At 40.5% G+C, this 23717-nt stretch overlaps 2 protein-coding genes across 5 annotated transcripts; one reads left to right on the forward strand and one right to left on the reverse strand.

Moving 5' to 3' along the window:
- Positions 1-837: 837 nt before the first annotated feature.
- Positions 838-6383, reverse strand: sec22c (SEC22 homolog C, vesicle trafficking protein). 2 transcript variants are annotated; one of them, XM_061094183.1, is made up of 8 exons: positions 6141-6383; positions 4991-5202; positions 4677-4840; positions 4350-4529; positions 4102-4220; positions 3713-3778; positions 3370-3613; positions 838-1741 (listed from the first exon to the last, which is right to left on the reverse strand). In XM_061094183.1, exons 2-7 carry the CDS (start codon positions 5170-5172, stop codon positions 3413-3415), a joined length of 912 nt encoding a protein of 303 aa, XP_060950166.1. In that variant the 5' UTR covers positions 5173-5202; positions 6141-6383; the 3' UTR covers positions 838-1741; positions 3370-3412. The 2 variants fall into 2 exon arrangements, with proteins under 2 accessions (XP_060950166.1, XP_060950164.1); XM_061094181.1 differs by having other exon boundaries at positions 838-3613.
- A 56-nt stretch (positions 6384-6439) lies between these two features.
- nktr (natural killer cell triggering receptor) lies at positions 6440-22104 on the forward strand. 3 transcript variants are annotated; one of them, XM_061094184.1, is made up of 17 exons: positions 6440-6526; positions 8859-8937; positions 9460-9534; positions 10811-10918; positions 11296-11340; positions 12647-12734; positions 13498-13527; positions 13899-14044; positions 14702-14921; positions 15044-15211; positions 15318-15405; positions 15821-15969; positions 16045-18759; positions 18983-19060; positions 20780-20839; positions 21133-21225; positions 21489-22104. In XM_061094184.1, the coding sequence occupies exons 2-17, from the start codon at positions 8880-8882 to the stop codon at positions 21556-21558; spliced, it is 4191 nt and encodes a 1396-aa protein (XP_060950167.1). In that variant the 5' UTR covers positions 6440-6526; positions 8859-8879; the 3' UTR covers positions 21559-22104. The 3 variants fall into 3 exon arrangements, with proteins under 3 accessions (XP_060950167.1, XP_060950168.1, XP_060950169.1); XM_061094185.1 differs by having other exon boundaries at positions 16066-18759; XM_061094186.1 differs by having other exon boundaries at positions 16069-18759.
- The last annotated feature ends 1613 nt before the right edge of the window (positions 22105-23717 follow it).

Raw genomic sequence — 23717 nt, forward strand, 5'->3', positions numbered from 1 at the left:
GTTATTCATCGCTGTTTGTCTGTTTGTTGGTGAGCAGAGTACAGATTTCATTAAAACTTGGTGGAAGGGTCGGGGGGGGGCCAATAAGTTTGAGCTCTGAGCTCCCTCCTGGTTGTGGCTGTAAATTGTATTAATTTAATTTGATCTCCTTTTGAAATACAGGGCATGAAAAGGGCTAGCAGGCTTTTGAAATAAATTGTTTTCAATCTCACAAGGCTTCGCTATCCAACGTGACTGTTTGTTCTATGAAAGATTCTCTTAACATATCTGCAGGAATTTTTGAATAAATGTATTACTATAAATCTATAAATTATGGAAATCCAGGTTGAGGTTTCATTTTTTCGCTCTTAATAAAAGTATTTAATATTCTGTGCATTTAATTCCTTTTGGATCCTTTTCCATCTGAATAAAAATTTTAAATTAGAAAAACTACTTATCAGGAGGTTTTCTGTGAGGCTACACAACACTGAGGTTTAATTTGCTCGTGATGAGTCATTAACTAATAAATGTTATTAACTTTACAATCACATAACACTAACAGTACAAGTAGTCAAATCTGTTGTCAGCAAAATAAACGACATTAATCAAGTTAACTAAGTAGTGAAAGAGCGCCATCTGCTGTAACTTAAAAGAAATACAGCAGTGAATTTGTATGTTATTTCTTCCATTCTCTTGGTAATGCAGATTCAAGCATTACAATCAAATCAAATCGATTAAATTAATAAAATCAATACAATTTTAAATAAATTAAATTAAGATTTTGCCAAATTATCAAGGAATTAGAATATTTCTTAAGTTGATTTTGTTGTTTTTACACAAATAAAAGAGCAACACGTGGAAAAAAAGACACTGTTTATTAATGAAATGTCAGTTTTACCATTGCAGGAAAAAAACAAAGCCCCGTAAACACCAGTGTATTTGGCAGATACAATGAATGACAATATCCCCGTAAGTTCTCATCATTATAAACAGGCTGCAGACACAAACACAGCTGCATCAACCTCGTGTGAGTCTCATTAAATATAAAAACAAGTTGCAGGATTTTGTATTGAACAAGACAAAGTGTCCTGGAGACTGACACATCGTCCTTCAGCTTTCTTCTCTGAACGTCAATGATTATCAAATTTACAAACTGTTTTCTGTCAAGAATTCCGATAATAATAAATAAAAGATGGCTGCCACATGTTTCACCTGAACAATACATTTACTGTATGTTTAAATACCCACATATTAAACATTGGTATCCTTAATGCTCTTTTTGAGTATTAAAATATCCTCCACATTATTTGGTTCTGCTTGGATCTTTAAAACATTTCATTCTTACATTACATTCGGTCAACAGTGGAATTAAAATGGTGTAAATATGCACTTATCTGAGTGGAAATGGTGAGTTCGTATCAAAAGTATTATATCACAGAAAAAAACATGCAGCATCATTAGTACTTTGACTTGTTTACTGTGTTTAAAACATTTTAAAATCAGCAATCACAAAGTTTATGGACTAAACTACAAGCAAAACTTGCTTTTCTGAACAACTTGTACTTTATGGTAAAGGACCTTTGGCTTGTTGGACGAGATAAAGGCCTGGTACTAACATCCCCTAAAGAAGATCCCATCACAAGTGCACTAAGTTCGTCTGTTCACACCTGGCATTAAAATGCCTCCTGAATATGTCTCCATGGTGACGACTTGTGATAGGATCGGACTTCCCCTCTCCAAAATACAAATGAACATATAATTTCTGTTGACAAGAACAAATGATTTTGAGTTTCAACGTGTTTGTGTGTGTGGATCTAAAGACGCATTGAGGAAGCATGGTGACTGTTCACATCTGTACTAACTCAGAACAGACATTAAAACCAGGTCTGAGCAGAGTCATAAAATGTTTGTTGTCCGTCTCACTTTCCTGATTAAATGAGAGAACAATTCAATAAAAAGGCAAAGCATCTAAAGTTCTACAGCAGCCACAAAACTATCACCATCAACTAACACTTGAATTTCCTTTGCCTAACTGCCACCAGTGCAGCATTTCAGCAATAAAAACTGATTAACTAAGGAGATAAATATACAAAATTACCCTCAAGGAGACTTGCAGTTATTAAGCAGCGCTACAATGATGTTTCCTATGTTGAAATATAAAAGTGGAATCATACGATTTCTATGTTTATAACAATTAAGGAGCAAACACAAAAAAACTCAATCAAATAAACTGGAATCCGGTATTAAATATCATTAAGCTAAACCCAATATGGAATATATTCAACAATGACAAACAAAAGGAACCGAATAGTGCAGACATATATATTTTTTAGACATTTTCAAATAATTACCCTTCTAATCAGTGCTTTCATATTTTTACCCGCAGTTTACATTTTTACAATGTAGGGATTAGTAGAATAAGATGAAAGTAAAACACTTATATTTGCTTTGACTGTACAAAAATGTTTGATTTGGAGATTGTGTGATAAATGAGACAAAAGCTGTGTTGAATGTAGATTGTGAGTAAAAGATATGTCTCAGTACTGATGTCTTTTCTGTGAAGTTATTATGAACAGAGCACTTACAGTTGAGCTTGCTGAGCACTTACCGGTGAATCTCTTTATCAGATGATGAAATTAAATAAATGGAATCAATTATATTCGCATCATCCCACATTATAAGGCAGAAACAACCTATTGTTTAACAATTACATCTTTGAATTTGGGCACTTTTTGTGGCCGGTTGAGCAAATAATTAAAAACAAATAAAAAAGCTGCGTTAACTTTACATGGATTTCTCAAATTTTTAATCAAACTAGTTTGATAGTGTAAATATCTCACTGCCACCAATACCTAATGGAGTATTTAATTATCTTCCAAATGCCTATTATTCAAGTATAACTAAATCAAATGACAATCAAGAACCACCACCGAGCATTGTAAACTGATTATTGCAAAGATAATCAATGACATGTGGTTGCAGAAATAATACTGAGCGCTTCATTTTAAAATCCCAAGTATAACCAGCTTCAACAACATTGTAGTTTCTATGAGAACACCTTTGGTCAATATCTAAAAAAAGCTAACACCTGCATTCCCTTCACAAACATTTAGAACAGGACGGGTGTGACGGAGATTTATCAACATTTGCATCTCCTTCTTCCTTCATTTTACAGAGTTAGTTTAGGGTTTACAAGATATTTGTAAGAATCCAGAAAAAAAAACTGCATACAGTGTATGTTTGGTGCAGTGTAGGAAAACAGTTCACACAAAGTGCAAGTACACAAGTCATTGTCTATGATGACACAAAGTTTGTGAATGTTTTTGTTAAAGGGCAGGGCATCACCATAACTCGTATGGATCAACACATTGTCTTCAATGTTATTCTCACCTGTGCTGGGTGCGGTGCAACACTGTTAAGTATCCTGAGCTCCTCACACCCCGCAGTCATTGGTTCTGTCCTGGACTTTGCGGGTGAGGGTGAGGCCGGTGGAGAGCGAGGCCACTGAAATGTGAAAGATCATCTGCCATATGTTCCTCAGGCCCAGCAGGTACAAGTTGCATAGGACGACCACGCTCAACAGAGTGAAGGACACCAGTTTCTTCAGGGATGAATGGAACAGGTAGAGGTGGCACTGTGGACACAGGGAGTTGGATCACAACGATTGCAAGGACACATTGTAATGTTGGTTAGGAAAAATTATTTTAATTGTTTTGAACATGTGAAGATTTACCTGAGACACACAGCAGACAAACGCCAGAAGAAATGCCACAACATTCCATATGCCTTCGTAGTCGTCCTGGGTGAAGAGAAAACACATTAAATTTAAACCAAGTGCTGATTTGTCATGAAGGTAAAAATCTGCTTGCATGTATGAGAAATGTTACAATAATAAACTAATTCAGTTCATTTGTGTCACAATACGTCCTAATCTGTGCAGTTTTGTGCAAACCAACACTTTAACTTTTTCTACGTGAGCACCTTTTCCTTTCTACAGCAAAATGCTAACAAAGCAACCAACACCTGTGATTTACGACAGCTTATGCATGAATAAAAGCGTACAAATAAGAAATAATCAACCTGCTGCAAATTCATTCAGCAGTAATCTATCCTGATTATTACCTGGAACGTGTTCTCTATGAGGTGCACACCACGAATTACGTTCAACGACGCACACACAATGTTCAGGACCAGAGAAAGGATTCCCGGCGCCGTCACTGGTTGAAGTCTCACATTCGGACCTGTTTCGTAAAAGACAGTGAATAGTGTCAAATAACAAAACGTAAATATGTTTTTACTAATAAAACCATGTAACAGTGCTGGTGTAGACTGTGAGACTTTTACTGTATTGATAATTTTACAAGTCTTACCAGATCCAGGACCTTGCTCCATATGCCCATTTGCGATGCCGTTGGTGAGCTCCACCTCATCCAAGTTAATCACTTGTAGTGGATGGATCCTCAAATCCTCCTGGACTTCTGCCAGCGTCACCTCGAGGGCCGGACCACCACTCTGGTTGTACTGCTGCTTCAACTTCTGAATGGTGCCGTCTATGGATTGACAGCAGGGACACCAGATTTTGGGTTTACCAACTTATTTCATTATAATTTAAAGAAGACAACACATCGTATCTAAATTCCAAGCAAATTCCATGCAAGTAACAGTACATCTAAGAAACTGTGTCTCTTCCTACTCACCAAATTCCAAAAATGGATATGGCCTGGCTGCCAAGGTAACAACAGTGCTACTGAAACATGCTGTGAACTCCCAGCGCAGATCTTCCAGGAAGCAGAAGGCCTTAGCAACAGGGAGGCTGCAGTGGCACACAGTCATGTAGGATACACCCTCTGAAGAGATGAAGCTGAACAGTGGAGAGGAGAAAAGGTGTTTAGTAAACAAACAGCCTGACTCAGCGTGGCACGGATGTCCCTGCGATCAAATGGACACTCTGCCTGTCTTCGGGTTCAAGATGGACAGTATAAATCGGTGTCTTTGATTTCTCGGTCCTTACAATATGTTGAGCTCCTGGCCCTTGACGGAGCCTCTGTCAGGGAAGCGTCCCAGCACTTTGCTGATTGTCCTGAGCTGCTGCTTCCTCTCCTGGAGCTCTTGGTTGTGTTCAAAGTCTGTGGAGGCTGACAGGGGGAGTCCATCCCTGACCCGAACCACGAAGGCAAACAGGATCAGAGACATGATCTTCTGGGTCCATGAAGAACACACTGCCTGCATGGGATGAAGATCAGAACATAAGGATTACTATATTAGGGTTGTAACTACATTCTTTCCAGAAATAAACATTCATGTTTGTCCATAAATGTCTATAACATAGTGAAACATGCCCTTAACTAATCCCTAAAGCCAGACCAACATCTTCAAATGTCTTGTTTTATCTTAACAGCTGTCTGTGAACCAAAGAGTTCAAATTGACTGTCCCAGAAGACAGAGAAGAAGAGCAAACAAAGAAAAATATTTTGGCTCTTTGTTTCTCATAAATAACTTTTGATAAATTAAATAATGAATTAATCATCAGCAAGTTGTATGAGCACCGAACCTGGGGCGACATAGTTTATCCTACTTTATATTTACAATTATTTGAAAGCACTCTACAAGAATAACATATTATTATTACTACTACTATTGCTACGTACGTACAATAAATATATACTTTAACTTGCCAATTTATTAGGTACACTTGATTAGAACTAGTACAGTGTAATAGAGCAGCCCTGAAACACAACCTGCCTTCATAGAGGATACCACTGAAAACTCAAGCTGTTCACTACGAGTTCTGTTTCTCTTGTCGTGTTGTTTCACTACATTTCGTTATTCTGTGACAGATTATTCGTCTTGTATTAGATCTAGATATCAGACTAAACACCACAAACACATACGTATTAACTACTAATGACAAATTCAGCAGAAACCAATAGTTACAGCATTAAAGTTGCCTCGGAGGTAAATACACATCTTCCTTCATGGAGAGAAGTATTGGTAACACAGCTGTTTTGGACCAAACTACTTTTAACATGACTAAGTGTATAATTATAACTGCGATGGTTTAAAAACAACGTTGGCTGAGGTTTATATCCCACTCGGACATGTGTAATATGACAGCGAGAGCTAAATAATATCATAAAAAGTCATTCTGTGTTACACCTTACCTCATTATCATGGCTTTCATGCTGCACCTTGTTCCTTAGCTACTGTAGCTTAGCTAACTAGCATCATAGCAAACAAATACACCGGCAGCAGGAAGTTAGCCACGACTTCAAACTCTACACTTTATATTAACTGCGATTAAAACCGAGCCACCGAATAACCGGGTGTTGAATTTACGTCACAGATTCCGGTAAAAAAAAAACAAATGGCAAACGAGCTAACGTGCTATTTGCTTCCTGGTCACACAAACGACAACAAATCCTCTACGGGAGCTCATGAGGGACAAAAGCCAACACGCTGGACTACAACCAGTCGCACTAAAGTTAGCTCATGCTACTTCCCGGACCGTCAATGACTAGCTAACTGTCCGGCTAGCTACTGCACACAGGTTTGTTCTGTCGTTCACAACTGCACAGTACCTGTCGTGCATTGTAACTTTAATTAGCCTCGAAGCCAGCTAAGTAATAGCTAGCTGTTAGCTCTACCGTTTTGGAAGCGCAGTTGTTAGCTGTTGTTAGCCGTTGTTAGCTGTTGTTAGCCGTTGTTAGCTGTTGTTAGCTGTTGTTAGCTTCGTAGCTAGGGGATGTTTCGCCCTCAGCATGACCTGATATCAACATTGATAACAAGTCTTATCTTGATCAAAACAAACCCAATCGAGTGAAAACGTGTCTCACTGACTGTTAGCCACTTTAGCCGATGCTATGCAAATCATTAATGTGCGATTTAACAATGTTTATGGCTCATAAGGTTTATATTTGGATGGCTTTTAAAGAATCCATCAGGGTTTTTTAAAGTTTTTTTTAAGCTAGTATTTCTTTTATGGCCTGTCAGACATTTGGTTCATATTACTGTGTCCTGTCCTTTCTGTGTGAAGTTCACAGTAAAGTTTCACAAGCTGGAAATGCCAATCCCAGCACATTAAACACTGTGTAACTCGATATGATTTCGGCTATAAATACAATGCATTCCTGTCTTTGTGTTGAACAGGCATTTCAGTCTCTGTGCACAAGGAGTACCATCACCTCCAATGTTTACTAATCAGATGTGTTTACTTCCTTCAGTTTATTTCAGCTTCACTGTTTCTGTTCCTCTTTCATTAGCTTTTCAGCCCAGGTAATATGATGAGGCACCAGCGCTCACCAGCTGTCAAATGAAACATGTTTCTATTCAACTTTATTGTCATTGCACAGTACAAGTTCATATGCAACGAAATGCAGTTTAGCGTCTAACCAGAAGTGCAAAAAAAGGCAGTAAAAGTACAGAGTATTGTGCATATTAAAGTGAAAATGTAATAAATAAGATCTGTACAGTAGAAATATATATGGAATATAACAGTATTAACAGGAATTGTAATATATAAGGACGACGAATACACTATGAGCAGGATAAAAATATAAATATATATAAATATGAATTCACTATAGGCGGGATAATACAGTATAAAAAAACAAAGTAACAGTCAGTGCAATGTACAAATGTTCAAATGTTCAGTGGTTGGAGGAGGGGGTGTGGCGGTCCAAGTGGGACTATACTTAACATGTGGAATGCAGGTGTTGATTGGGCACATTGTGTAAGATGCAAGTTGCTTTTATATCACACGCAAGATCATAATGTGAACTCATAAATCCACGCGGCTGCACTTAACCTTCAGCAGTGCCCACAAGGTTTTGTCCTTGCACGTTATTCTGAAGGGCCTCTCTTGTACAAACAGAAAGGCACAGACAAATAAATCATTCCTGCAACGAGAGGGTGGTTCCACAGCCAAATTCACTCAGGCCACTGTTGCCAAATTAGGTTGCAGTGCTATTTGTCTCGTACCCTTCAATTACTCCTCTTTTGTGTTGCAATACCAGTGTTAGATACAAGTTTGGATCAAGTGGAAACTGTGGTTGTTTACTGCTCCCAGGGACCAGAAGTGAAGTGGAGCTCAGTAATGCCTTCTCCATATTCCACTCGTCAAGACTACTGCGTATGCAAAATACTACCAAACAAACTGTTGACAGAGTAATGCTTCCATGTACTGAAATTGTAATTAAGGATGGTAACATTTTTGTGCTCGAGCTGAGAACACTGTGCTTCTCATCTTCTTTGCGAGACGGTGCAGGAGCACTGACACTGAAAAAGCTGAGGCAGAGTTGAGGAGAGAGAATTTAGTTTGGTACCATGATTTCCTGATCATCTGACTTTGAAAGTTTGGTTTACAAGCTCCAGCTGATCATGTACATGACTCAGATTGCATTGCTTTCATTAAGGATAATCTTCACCTTGCTCTAGTTTAAATCTCTTCAGTTTCCGTCCATTTCCAGATTCACAAAGCCCCCGGCCTCGGTGGCCTGGCTCAGAAATGGCTCTAGCTGAGGACGTTAAGCTGTCACACAGTGATGTCCAATTCCTCAGTGGAAACTGGGTTTAAAATGTACAGTGTGCAGCCTGAGCTCTGCTTGGATTTGCATCTCCACATTTCCTCATAGACGTCTCTCTCTCTCTCTCTCTCTTTCTCCCCTCCCACCTCTCTCTCTCCTCCTATTTCTGTCCTCCCTCTCTGTGTCTCTTCGTCTCGCTACATTGTTTTCAAACACACTCTTCTCAGTATGCTGTACTTTCATGGCTGATGAATAGGGATCCTGAATAGGGCTCTTTCTGCTTCTTTCAAGGGAAGACAGCGTTGTTATTTTTCCTGCACAGCTTTTTATTTCTTTTGTACTCTTTCGACATTTTAGGTCACCTGGACTTTGATCACGATGGGGGTGAAAGACCGCCCTCAGTGTTACTTTGATGTGGAGCTCAACCGTGAGCCAGGTAGGAGAATTTAAAATCACTTGTGAAGGTTCGAGGATTAGTTAGTCGTGTAAACATCCTCGCCTCGCTTTGGTAGATGATTATTCTGAACTGACACCATGAATAAAGATGTTTAAACTCTTATATATTTACTTTTCTTCTAAGACACAGCGCTATTGATTCATATTTTTGTACAAAATGAAAGTGGGGCCCTAGTACAATTGTGACTAATCATGTTTGTGCTGAATTGTCGTAATTAAGTCTAGATTTGCTTCTAGCTATGGAAAAGTTTCTTTAATGTCTGAGCTTCGCCACAGGATCCTTGCTATTTTGTGTCGGAAGCCAATTAAAAGTGCACAGTACAGTGACATGAGGGTTGTTAAATTGTAATTGTATCTTTTGCCTATTAAAGATTTTCCACCATTGTTGCCTTTTTGTTTTTTGGTAACACAGAGTTGATATTGAAGGTGTCTATGTAAATGTGTGTAGCTGCAAAAGGAAGGAATTATTCTTTTGCTAATGTTTTTCTTTTCTGTTTTCCAGTCGGGCGCATAGTCTTTCAACTTTTTTCGGACACAAGTCCAAAGACAAGCAAAAACTTTCTCAGTTTGTGCACTGGTGAGTATTTTAGGTCAAGTGAATGTTTTATTCAAATTGGCCTTTTTCTACATTCAGTGCTTTGCATAAATTTTGTTTCAGAAAGCTTCGATACAACAACAGCTGCTCTCTCAGTACCATTTCCACATTTTGAAAACAGTTGCACACAGTTTGATTGATTTCTTTTATATAAACACTCCTGTTTATATATTCTACACAATCATTTTCTTGGTTTGAATCTGGTCTGTTCTCTGTTACATTTCACTTCTCTTTTTATGTAATCCTTCCTGTGTGTTCTATCAAATTACCCCTGTGAGTGGCAGGGGAATGGAAAGTGGACCGAAAAAATATGCGGTACCATGCTTCACACCCCTCTTTGGTCATTTAATACCATGAGGAAAAGAGGTATGGCTGTACTGTAAATGTTACAGTGACAGATGGACTCACTGGATGGATAGAGGGGTCATGATCTGTCCCCCTGGATATTTCATCCCACTGAGCGGAACACAGTGTACTGTAGCTGTGGTGGTGGTCTGCCCAGAGATAGCCATAAATCTTCAAACCGAGGGCAGATCGATGCTCTCGCTCATTTTTCACCCTACCTGGCCAATGGGAATGTAATGCTATAGCGAGGGAAGATGTCTGGTTAGCCTGTTACTTTACCCAAATAATGAAATCAAACACACCCAGACAACATTTCTCAACATGCATAAAAATAAACGTGAGTCAGCTGGGTAGATCTGTGGCTTTCTCAGAATCTCTCATGTGTCCTTTTAGAGGGGGATCAGCTAACTCTATAAGAAACCAAACCCTTAGAAAAATCCCGAAGCCAGTCAGGCAAAAATACTAAAAGATTAGCAACCCAAGCTGCCTGTTTGAACAGCAGGTCCTCTGTCTGCTGAAACCAACCTCAAAGACATCATCACATCTAATGAAATCCCTGCTTTCCCGTCTCCCCCTCAACCCAGAGGAAAGAGACATCCCCGGGGTAACAGCTTTGGGCCACTGTTCTTTTCCCCAGACAGTTTCAGTCCAGTGGAAGATTTCTTAATGAATTCTGCACCGGAGTATTTACAACAAGATGCCTGAACAAAAGCATCAAATTTCCTGAAACACACGTTACCATCTGTGGTTTAATTCCCTTGTAGAATAACACCATGCAACAACATTCGGGACCAACATTTCTTGACACCTCAAGGCATCTGGTTCACACACAGCCTTGTGTGCAGCAGCAGGACTGTTCGCTATGCTTCCTGTTGTCTTTTCGAGAGCTCAGTTAACATGCATCTAATTGCAGGTGAACGGGGAATTGGCAAAATCACAGGAAAAAAGCTTTGCTACAAAGGCTCCACATTTCATAGAGTTGTAAAGAACTTCATGATCCAGGGAGGCGACTTCACCGAAGGTAATAACGTCTTATGTGTGACTTCATTTACTTTGAAAATGTGTGTTTAAACAAATTGAGAGAATAAGGTTAATTTGAGATGTTCGGAAATGCCTTGGATACTGACAAAGTACTGGGTCGGGCGTCTGCGAGTATGTTAACATATGTACTGATTCAAAACAAGGTCTTTAAAGTATATAAGTCTCAATCAGATAAAACTCCCTCGGTATAAACATATTATACATTTTTTTGTCGTTTTCCATGTGCTTATATTAAGTGTATCAGCCACTTCTCAGATTTTGTATGAGACACCACATTTATGTTGTATGGTGAGAAGTGCTCACATATCGTCTGACTTAAATGCAACACGTTTAATTATTGTACTCTTATCTCTGAAGGTAATGGAAGAGGAGGAGAGTCCATATATGGTGGCTACTTTGAAGGTAAGTAGAGTAGGAAGTTATGAGCTGTTCACAATGCTGATGGCTTGTAATTGTATATCTAAATACTGAACCGCTTGCATGAGCATAACGTTGCATGTGTCTATTGTTGTGAACAGGTCTCTTGTGTATTTTCTTATGTACGACTCCATTGACCTTCACCTCTATATTGTATACCGTGTCTTCTATCTAGTTATAGTAGTGGGTTTAATCAGATCAGCATGGAGAGTAGGTATTCTCTTTCTTTCCAAGCTTCGATCTTCCTGCCTAAAATTTTCAACATATTCTTTTATTTATAGAGTGGTCTTTTGCAAAATGAGAAGGTAAGAGATGTACACAGCTCAGTAAACACCATGTCAACATTGTCCCCACCAACGTCCTCAGTCACTGGAAAAAAAAAACCCGGTGCAAATGTTTGTTCAGGTGCAAAATTTGTGCTGAAGGATTTTCCTTTCACACAACCTGTTAGTCCCCAAAGCCTTTGACTGCTCAAATGACCCATAATGTGTTATAGCTGCTATTTATAGCTTCAGTGCCCCTAACATGACTGTTATGACATGTAGACAGGTAGAGAGTGGCAGGTTCTCTGCAAAATACCACGACTACAAAGGAGCGCCACAGTGGGTGAAAGATAATTTGTTTTCCAACATGTATATAGATAAAGTAAGGATGTACACATTGAAATAGTTTATTTTTTTAATGTTTTACAAATTTAAAAACTTCGATCTGTGCAGATGGTATATCTATGACGCAAATAATATTTCAGTTAACGATATGTAGTGCATTCATTATTACGGTACATTCAGGTCCTATCGATGGATGCATAAGGTGCAGTTTAAAAACGAGTTTGATAAAAAAGTTTAAAATTACATAGAATAGAAAATACATACAAATATGAAAGCACATTAGGTTATTTTACTGTCAGACAGTTGTTTTTCCTCATCTTCTCTCCTGTCTTTAAGATTTTTAGAACTCTAAACAATAGTGGGACCTTAAGAAGAAAGCTACTAGAAGGATAATCTTTCTTAAGCAGAACTTCGGTCGGAAAAGCTCGCTTCCTATAACATTTTGATTTGAATTACCATTGTGGTGTTTTTTAACAAAGTCAGAATAATGAAAAATGAAGGTGATTTGTAATTGATAGTTAAAGTAATAAAAAATAAGCACTTTACAAGAGGACTGCTTGGTGAGGCAATGATTAGGTTTGCAGGATGAAATTATTTCCGATTTACATCCCTGAATATTTCTGTCAACACTAATGTAAGAACACAAAGTGAGACTTCCGTCCTTCTTTCTCTGCTTCCAACAGACGAGAACTTCACTCTCAAACACGACAGAGCATTCCTGTTGTCGATGGCCAATCGCGGGAAGGACACAAATGGTTCCCAGTTCTTCATGTGAGTAACACTAAGTAAAGCAATTCACTCTGCAAACGTACAATTTAATTCAGTGCCATTTGTAATACAGCTCTGTCTTTACCTTCTGCTCCTCCTGTTTTGAAACTGTAGAGTAGAATTTTACATTCAGTGTGAGGTCAGCAATCCCCTCTCTGTGTGCAGTTACATTTCAAAGTGCAGAGAAACATGGATTCGTTCTTTTTCACCTACAAATGTTACATTTTTTCTCTTGCCGTTTTTGTGTAAAATTTGCAGAAACTCTAGCATCCTGCTCTTCCAAGGTAATGTGTCTCCAAGGCTGTGTTTCTCTCTCTCTCTCCTGACTATTTATCATTCACTAGTTTGTAAACAGAGCACTATGTTGATTTCTGACATGTTGAAACAGTATTCGCACATGGCTTAAGTTGATTTATGTTTCTTTATCATTAAAAACAAGTTGGACATTTCCACCATGAATAAAAGCATAAAGGAGGAAATGTTCACAGATATTATTCTTTAATTTCCCACACTCCATTGTTGAGTGTAAACCTGCCTGTTTGTAGCTGTTTTAATTGAAAATATGACTTTAATTGATTTGCAATCAACTATTATCAAACAAAGGGTGGTTTTACAAATTCTCCATCTTTGAGATGGTACAGAAGCACCCACGCTTTGTTGACGTTTAATGTTTATTCTCATTCTTTTCCTCTTTTTTTCTCCTTTTTCATGACCCTGGCTCTGCCATTGGTTGATCCTCCTGGATCGCTGGATTTTCCACTAACAGCACAACCAAGACGGCGCCGCACCTCGACGGGTAAAATCTACCGTCACTTTGGCAGTTTTCTCTAAAATTATAGATTTAAAAGATGTGTTAACACCTAAGGCTAAACTTTTTTACTTGAATTTACTTTGAACCCTTCAGTACATATATTCAAAGTGTAATCTCAAATTATTGGTGAAGGCAAACAACCACAAGGCATAAATTCTAGTTTTTCCAGTTGAACCCTGTCACTTCAAACCTGTGAGAAGAAGAACAGAAAATAGAAGAAATGCACCAATGTAAAATATTGAAAACTGTTCGGCAGGAAAAAAATATCATTATATAGGACCTCATCACTTGTATTAAGAAGTGGAATTTTTATTGAATAATAGTCAAGGTTCTGACAGGCAAAAATGTTTTTGCAGAGTCCACGTCGTATTTGGTCTAGTCATCTCCGGCTTCGAGGTGATAAAGAAGATTGAAGGGCTGAAGACTGACTCAGCGAGCCGACCTTATGCTGACGTGCGAGTGGTGGACTGTGGTCAGCTGATCACCAAGTCTGCAAATGATGGTATCTCTTCAGTTACTTATCTTTTTCTTCATGGGTAAAACTGACTATTCAATAAATCTAATGAAAAGGCCAAAACCAACGATTAATGCGTTAAAGTGATTTGTTGTTTAGAAAAGTTCATAAAATCACCAGACTTATCCAGTTGAGTTGAATTTTGATCTAATACTGTATGAGATCTCTCCAGCCAGTCTGATATCAGTGTAATTTTCTTATTTACACAAGGGGTTGTGTAAGTTCCTAATACAAAAGCTAAGATGTTATTCCATGTCTGGAGTAACGTGTCGCCTGTGATTGTAACTGGGTCATATTTTATGCTCATTCTGTGAGAGGATGGCATTTGGATGCCAGCGTTTTCACCCCACTGGCTTTAGTACAGGGCGTGTAACCTGATCTTCTGTTTAATGGGGGATCAGTGAGGTGATCTCTGTGGAGTTCAGTTGGCATCTGTCCACCTGACTCTGCCAGGCCGGCTTTCATAGCCTCCAACATACCGAGAAGAATCAACAAAGCCTTTGTTGGAGCAGAGTCCTGCCACCCTGAAAACAGCTCCTGACATTTCAACTTTGCTTTCTGCTTCATTTTTACTGGTGTTTTGCTAAAAAAAACTCCATAATTCTGATAATGATAACATACATGTTGTGATATTTCTGTCTTTAGTGCTTGAAGGCAAGAGGAAAAGAACTTCTGATTCGGCCGACTCCTCCCTCAACTCCCGGGATTCGTCATCTCAGTTCTCCTCATCGGTGGAGTCTAACTGTGACGATGAGGAAAAGCCCAAACATCGCAAACACAAGAAACATGCAAAGAGTAAACGGTCAAAGAAAAGAAGGAAGGAATCAAAGAAGGAGGACACTGATGTTCTGCATCTCAAGCAAAAGTAATTTATTGATTGACTTACAGCTCCACAGTTTTGAGTTGTGCATCCCAGACATTAGTGACGTGTTGGTTCTTTGCATAATAAAATAATATTTGCATTTTGTCGTGTTGCTGATCTCACAGCTCTGTGGAAAGACAGGTGCCGGAGGGAGAGAAAGAAGTGGAGGAAGAGAAAGAGCATGGTGGAAAAAGAGAGAAGCCTGTTGTCCGACCAGAGGAAATCCCACCAGTGCCAGAGAATCGCTTCTTGCTGCGACGGGACATTCCGTCTCAGGAGGATAAAACTGAGATGTGAGTTCTAAGTTGGGCTTCATTTACACATTGGTTGTTGTCTCACTCTTTTGAATTTTTCAAATTGAAGTGTTAACAGGTAGTTTTTGAAATTCAATCTTTTTAGAGTCGAGAAAGAAGAATCGTCTCTCTCAGCTGAACAGAAACCAGCCGTCTCTAAGTCCGGACGTAAAATTAAAGGCAGAGGAACAATGGTAAGTTCACCTGAAAGAAGTCCTGAAATGTATCGGTTTGTGTGACTTGTAGTTATCGGTATCTGCTTCATACTGTATCTTTTCCATTTGGACTTATTGAAAATGGATTAACAGAAGTGAATAGTATAAAGCAGCGGTTCCAAACAATATTCATGATTTGTTTCATGAAGTGTATAACCACCTTAGACTAAGAATCATTGTGCTTTACTTATATTCTGTTTATTTTTTGGGAAGCCGATCTCCATTTAATTTTTTTTTGTCCATACTTATCTCTGCTTCATTAATCTTTTCAAATCTGCACAGTGAAATAACTTTTCATAATAATCGTACCTGAATCACTTCATCTTATGATGTGAGTGGCTGTCAGGGGCATACAACTACAGCCCAGTTATTCTAGATTTGACCTTTTCTGCAGAGATATCACACTCCCACGAGATCTAAATCCCGCTCTGCATCGGTGGAAGAACGTGGCAGCAGTGAAACCCCGCCACACTGGAAAGAAGAGATGAAGAGAACCAAAGTCTATCAACCACCCAGCATTGAGAGATGGAGCAAAGGAGACAAGTATGACCAAATACTTAACTTTATCCCTTTGAATATGCTTTTTTATGTTTCTTCATGCATCTTTTGACTCAACAGATTGAATGAACATTCCTCAAGCAGATGGGATGACAGAGGTGACCCTGCCTGGTCCAGATCTGCCTCTGCAGAGCCCTCCTCAGATCGCAGCTCTGGAAGGTCCAGCCAGCACTGCGAGCAGAAGAAAGAGGAGAAGAAAGCCAAACACAAGAAGAAGGCCAAAAAACGGAAACATGGCAAGAAGAAGAGTTCCAAGAATAAACCTCAAGAGACTCATATGTCAGAGGGGGAAAAGTCAGCGTCTCCAGGAATAAAGTCCAAGAGATCCTGTTCTCCGACTCATTCAACCTCCAGTAAATGCCACTCTTCCGCTCGGAAGAGGCAGCAATCCTCGCTGTCTTCCAGGGACTCGAGATCCTACTCTAGATCCTACAGATCCAGTCAATCCAGATCACGGAGGGGGTCTTATTCGAGATCCAGAAGCCTCACTAGATCTAGAAGTCTATCCCTATCCAGATCTTCATCCTACTCGAGATCCAGGTCAAGATCAAGGTCCAGGTACAGATCCAGGTCTCCGTCTTCTTCCCGAAAGAGGAGTTCATCCAGATCACCAAGAAAGAGGAAAGCCAACAAGTCCAAATCAAATACAGTTATCCATGTGACTGACAAGCTTCCTGAGAGCAAAGTCGCACCTGTCGTCCGAGTCCCAACGCTTCCAGCTCCTGAAAATCTACCTGTGATCCCGATGAGCGACAGTCCTCCTCCCTCTCGCTGGAAGCCGGGTCAAAAGCCCTGGAAACCCTCCTACGTCCATAATCAAGAAATGAAAGCTAAAATTGGGACCAATACTCACACAAGACAAGCGGTCAATGTTACAGAGAAACCTCAGACTTCAGTTACGACAAAGTCTCTGCCAGACACAGAAAGGATCAAAGCAAACAAACGTGCTGGGCGCTCATGCAGCAGGTCCTCCAGGAGCAAGTCCTACAGCCGATCTTACAGTCACTCCCGGAGCAGGTCCAGGTCCAGATCTCCTCACGAGTATCGCAGCAGGTCATCGTCATACAGCAGGTCAGAGTCCGAAAACTCCCCGAAAGCCAACGGCAACAAGAAGAATTCCTTAGACAAGGAATGGGAAGAGTACTACAGCTCTTTGAGGAGGGTAAAAAATGTAGATAACTTCATCGCACTCTCCAATAGTAAAGATGCTCATTCAGGATCTGAGAACAGGACAGGCAGTGAGCACAGTCCTGATATCAGTGTCTCAAGGAGAAGTGGCTCTTTAGAGAAAATAAATGAGAAAAGCAGCTCTCAAGATCAAGTGGCGAAACCCTGCAGCTCAGTGCCAGTTGAGAGCTTTAATAGCAGGTCTGAGTGGGACAGTGACAGTGATAAAGTGAGCCAAAGCAACAGCATCGCCGTGTCAAAGAAGCAGAAACAATCGGTTCCGTCCAGTGAGTCTCTCGACAAGAAGTTACCTGAGCTCACTGGTTGGAATTCAGAAAGCGATTCTGAAAACGTGGCAGCCAAGACTTTAGCAATATCTGAAAAAGAGGAAGGGGAGGCAAGTTCAGAATCGGACTACGACATCATTAAAAAGACGTCAGAGGCGGCGATTGCTTTGGAGCACAAGATCGTTGCCATCGTTGCTGGATCCAGTTCTTCAGTAGGAAGTCTCGAGAAGGCCGCACAGCGGGTGAGGCACAAGAGCAAGAAGAAATCCAAACGCAAACACAAACGCAAGAGGAGACGTGAGAACAAGAGTGGCTCCCATCGCAGTAAGGACAAAGCAAAGCGATCCAAGAGGAAACATCAGAAGCTGAAAGAGACTTTTCACTGGCAGCCACCGTTAGAGTTTGGAGAGGAGGAGGATGAAGATGAATCCAAGAAGGAGAAACACAGTCCCAGTAGAGTTGGCAAAGAACGGCCTGGTGTAGAGAGAATGAACGATAAGGACCAAAGTGTTGCCTCCTTGAACAAAAACTCCAGTAGAGAAGAGGACAGAGGTCAACAGAGGGCGAGAGAATGTAGCAATAAAAACCCCAAGCAAACTGAAACTGCTCATCTGTCATCCAATAGGAATAGTGCTAACAATGCTAATAGTGCTAATAGTGCTCATTTAACCAGTATCAAAGAGCAGGAGTCATTCGATGATATGGACATTTGTACACCAGAGCACGACGCTATAAAGGTAGAGCCACTAACACATGATTGTTTTGAAAGAACCCCTGATTTAACCCTAAAATCTACCTCACAGTTGTCAGATATGACAAATACAGACAGAGCTTTACCTCACAGCAAAGAAAAGTCTGCCGTTACCTCCACAACAACAGCTGGGGGACTTCAGGATGAAGCAGCCACTATGATTAATTTTAAATGGAGGCCTTTGAAAGGAATGTCAGCTGTGCAAAATTTGCATGTGCCACCTGTCGTTGCAAAAAACATCCAAAGTCAACAGAAGCCGAATCCCAACACGCAAGGAGTAAAAATGGAGATAAAAAGCAATAGCCGGGTCAGACCGGGGTCTCTGTTTGACGAAGTTCGTAAGACGGCGCGGCTCAACCAGAGGCCGAGGAACCAGGAGAGCTCCAGCGAGGAAGGATCCCCGTCTGTGGGGAAGACCAGGGGGACCTCCCGCACCCGGTCCCCGAAGAAGCCCAAGCCTACGTCCAGGAAGTCGCGCTCCGGCTCAGGTCAGCGCTCTCGCTCCAGGGGTTGGACGCACTCCTCCAGCAGGTCGAGGAGTCGATCCCGCAGCTCCAGCTCCTCGTCCAGGTCAGTGGAAACCAGCACTCTGATTAAATGGAGAGCACAAGGGCTCCCATCAGTAAATCTCTCTAAATGCTGGAGAGTGTTCTTGGATGTAGATCAAGATAGTTGTGAAGTAATAAACTTGATGGATGCGAAGCATTTAGTCCAGTAGACAAACGTCTTCGCTACAGACCTTTTGTTCTGGCTTGAGAGAAATGTCAGTCCTGACGCTGTGTGATTCTTTTAGGAGTCGTAGCAGGAGTCGGAGGAGACGAGGAAGAGGAAGGTCGCGCTCCCGCAGCAGCACATACAGAAGTTACAGGAGGTTTGTCCCGAAACACTCCCAATAAATCCCTGTGTATGTAATCATCATTAATCTGTGATTGGTCTTTATGTACAGGACTGTCTCAGAAAATTAGAATATTGTGATAAAGTTCTTTATTTTCTGTAATGCAATTTAAAAAAACTAAAATGTCATGCATTCTGGATTCATTACAAATCAACTGAAATATTGCAAGCCTTTTATTCTTTTAATATTGCTGATTATGGCTTACAGCTTAAGAAAACTCAAAAATCCTATCTCTAAATATTAGAATATTTCCTCAGACCAAGTAAAAAAAAGATTTATAACAGCAAAACAAAATCAAACATTTGAAAATGTCCATTAATGCACTCAGTACTTGGTTGGGAATCCTTTTGCACGGATTACTGCATCAATGCGGCGGGGCATGGAGGCAATCAGCCTGTGGCATTGCTTAGGGTTTATGGATGCCCAGGATGCTTCAACAGCGGCCTTTAGCTCATTTGCATTGGTGGGTCTGGTGTCTTTCAGCTTCTTCTTCATAATACCCCACAAATTCTCTATGGGGTTCAGGTCAGGGGAATTGGCAGGCCAATCGAGGACAGTAATGCCATGGTCAGTACACCAGTTACTGGTGGTTTTGGCACTGTGGGCAGGTGCCAGATCATGCTGGAAAATGAAATCCTCATCTCCATAGAGCTTTTCAGCAGACGGAAGCATGTAGTGCTCTAAAATCTCTTGGTACACAGCTGCATTTACTCTGGACTTGATGAAACACAGTGGACCAACACCAGCAGCTGACATGGCTCCCCAAACCATCACTGACTGTGGGAACTTCACACTGGATTTCAAGCAACTTGGATTTTGCTCCTCTCCAGCCTTTCTCCAGACTCTGGCGCCTTGACTTCCAAATGAAATACAACACTTGCTTTCGTCTGAAAAGAGGACTTTGGACCACTCTGCAACTGCCCAGTGCTTCTTTTCCATAGCCCAAGTCAGACGCTTCTTCCGTTGTCTTGAGTTCAGAAGTGGCTTGACCATGGGAATACGGCTATTGTAGCCCATTTCCCGGACACGTCTGTGAACAGTGGCTTTTGATACCTGGACTCCAGCTTCAGTCCACTGTCTTTGAAGCTCCCCCAAATTCTGGAAGCGACCCTTCTTCACAATGCGATTAAGGCTGCGGTCATCTCTCTTGGTTGTGCAGCGTTTCCTGCCACATTTCCCCCTTCCAACAGACTTTTTGTGGATGTGCTTTGAAACTGCACTCTGTGAACAGCTTGCTCTTTGAGAAATTTCTTTTTGTGTCTTACCCTCCTGATGGAGGGTGTCAATGATGGTCCTCTGGACAGCAGTCAGATCAGCAGTCTTCCCCATACTTGTGATTTAGTTTACTGAACCAAGCTGAGTGTTTTTCAAGGCTCAGGAAACCCTTGCAGGTGTTTCGAGTTAATTAGACGATTCAAGTGATTAGTTGAATACCCTACTAGTATACTTTTTCATGATATTCTAATATTTAGAGATAGGATATTTGAGTTTTCTTAAGCTGTAAGCCATAATCAGCAATATTAAAAGAATAAAAGGCTTGCAATATTTCAGTTGATTTGTAATGAATCCAGAATGCATGACATTTTTGTTTTTTTAATTGCATTACAGAAAATAAAGAACTTTATCACAATATTCTAATTTTCTGAGACAGTCCTGTATGTTTCATTTCATATGTTTTTTTTCTTCCTGTCTCAGTCGGACGTACAGCAGAAGTCACTCCAGGAGTCGCTCCTACAAACACCGTCGCAGATCAAGGTCTGTGAGCTTCATCTACTATGTCCTGACTCTGAATTAGCAATGTACACAATTATTTATCCTATATTTTAGGATTAAAATAAAACCCCTGCAGTAAGGATTGAAATTGTATTCATGTTCTTTTGGGCGTCCTTAAAGCGGATATGAAGTTATAGCAGAGAAACATGAGATTGTTAAAAACCTAAGATTTATTCATTAGCGATACCAGCAGCTTGAGAAGAGATCCTTCATATCTTCATGAATTGATTACAAGCATTTGCAGCAATAACCAATGGGACTGTATGTTAATGCAGGTCAGACACATACTCCAGCCGGAGTCGGAGCGCGAGCAGGAGACGAGGGCGCAGACGAAGTGACAGTTACAGGAGTTCAGAGCGTCGGTCCCGGTAAGACTCTGCCCCCTGGTGAACCCTGACACATGTCAACAAGGTGACAGGTCCCAGGGCAGACATTTACACTTTTCTCTTTCCTGCGCTGAATATTTGCAGCTAAATACTAAAACACGTTCTTCATTCAGTCTTCTGCACAAATCGCTCTCTTCTGCAGGAATGTGGGACCATCAGATCCACTCAGTTTGTGTTTTATGTCTAAAATGAATACGTCTCCCTCATGCCTCGGAGTTTAGAATCATAAATGTTGTCCTCTGCAGGTCGTCCCGCACCTCCAGTCGCAGTTCTTCCAGGGGCAGGAGCCACAGTCGCAGCAGTCGATACAGCTGAGCCTCGGCAGCTTGTTGGGGGAACAGAACCACAAAGTCTGGACACTGTGCACAACAACACACAAGCCACTAAAGCTACAAGAGGACGGGTTGTACAGGACATAAGCTGAGATGACAGGTTTTCGTCTTGTTATTGAATGTAAATAAACAAACCACTTTACAAGCTTAAACAAAGGCAGATCCTTAAGCAGCTGGGTCAAACATCAGAAATGTTGAAGGTAAAATAATAAGAAAATAAGCTGTAGATATTTTATATGATTGTATATTTGTCTATTCCTTCTCTACTTCTGGTTTTCTACACTGTATAGATGTAAGTGTCTCAGCCTCTCAGGTCCTGTGTGTCTGAGGGGTCGGAGGTCATTGGTTGAGGTTCTGCCTTAAGTTCAGGGTCAACAGGACTGGATTGTTTCTCTCAAAGCAAACTTTGTGTAGCAGTTTGAAGATGTCATTTCTCTTTGTTCCATCATTTGTATTAATGTACCATGAATGTTAAAACAACTCAGAATTGTGAATGTTCATACCTAATAAATCCACCACATCTCGTGAATATTTGTGTTTTGCGTTGATCATAAAAAAAAAATCGGACATATTTAGGGACTGATATTTACTGAATATAAGGGGACTGCTGGGCCTTGGCGGAGGCTCTAGTGCCATTCTAGTTCAGAGGCTAAAGTCCGGTTTGTTACCTCTTAAGATTCTTCTCATTATAAACACTGACCTTGTGGGACCAGTAGATCTCATGGGGACCAAACCTCCAGTCTTAATCCGGCAAAAAAACGTCATATCAGATGCCCTAGGTTAGTGGGAGGATGTGAACTGTGGTACTTGAGGTCAAGGTTATGGTTAAGGTCAAGGTTAAGGTTCTGACAGGCTGTCCACTGTGAATGGAGGTCAATGCAAAGATATCATAAGGATAGCTGTGTGTGTGTTGTGTGTGATCAATCATGTTAGAATCTGAATCATTGACTATGATGGCTGCCTACTTGATAATATTTGTGTTAGCTTAAAAACTGCTGTGATCCCGTTTGTCTTTCTCATGGGAGCTTGTCAGGTTCAGATCCTGTTGAATTGCTGCAGCACCGCTCTCCTCTTTATCTACGAATGCCGAGGAGCAGTCAGTGACTACAGCTGCTCCTCAGGCCGGGTTTGTATGGACTCCATTCAGCACAAGTCAAATGTGGAATTACAATATTCCATTACCACCGCAGGAGTGTGGAAAAGTAAGATCACACACACATGTTTACACCAAGATACAGTTTACTGGGAAAAACTCATTTGATGTTTCCCAAGGTAAAATATATTCCTACATAAAAAAATAAAAAATGGATAATTTAACTTTAATTTTCAGGTCTAAAAAGCTATTAAATTAGACAATTCTATGAGAAAACATAACTTTTAAAACGTTTAAAATCGATTAAAAACATGTTGGGGGTTGATGGAGGTTTTTTAGTAACCTTTTTGCTGCCTACCTCTTCCTACCCCTTTTTTTCAATTTATCTGTATACGCCATAGACTGTATATAAAGATGGACGACATGACACATCTCCAAAACTGAGGCCAAAGCATCTTGATCGCCATCTGATGGCTGCAAACACCACTAAATCTGAAAAACATTTAATTGTCTAAAAGTCTAATTTTTCTAACTATCTCTAAACCATACGATTGAATTGTTTTGCTCCTCTACAAACTTTTAATCATTAGAAACCACCAAATACTGAATGTATTTCCATATTTTAATCCTATTGGTTTGACAGCTTCTCTCAGCCACATGTATCCACACTGATGTTGCAGCTCAGTCCTGGATGTGAAGTGATAAATGAGACCTCCTTCAGGTTGCGATCAATTCCTTCCCCCACCTTGTTATGAGTGTATCGACTTCTTCTCCACATCGTCTGCTCAGGAGTGAGCGATGGCGGCGGGGCTTCGGAGGCCTGCGGCTGAATTGCCAAACGGGAAGAGTGGGACCGAGCCCTCTGGGAGTCTGGAGGCTCCTGGTTCTCTAATGGCATTTATAGCAGTAAATATTCATTAGAAAATTCATAAGGCATCACTATCACTGTTTTCATAACTGATTCCTTTTAAGTTATATATCAAGCTGAGATGTCCAACATTTACTGCATTTACCAGTGTGTCGTAATTTTGCTAAGTATTGTCTTGTAT

Source organism: Limanda limanda, chromosome 20 (assembly GCF_963576545.1).
Source record: "Limanda limanda chromosome 20, fLimLim1.1, whole genome shotgun sequence".
Lineage (NCBI taxonomy): Eukaryota > Metazoa > Chordata > Actinopteri > Pleuronectiformes > Pleuronectidae > Limanda > Limanda limanda.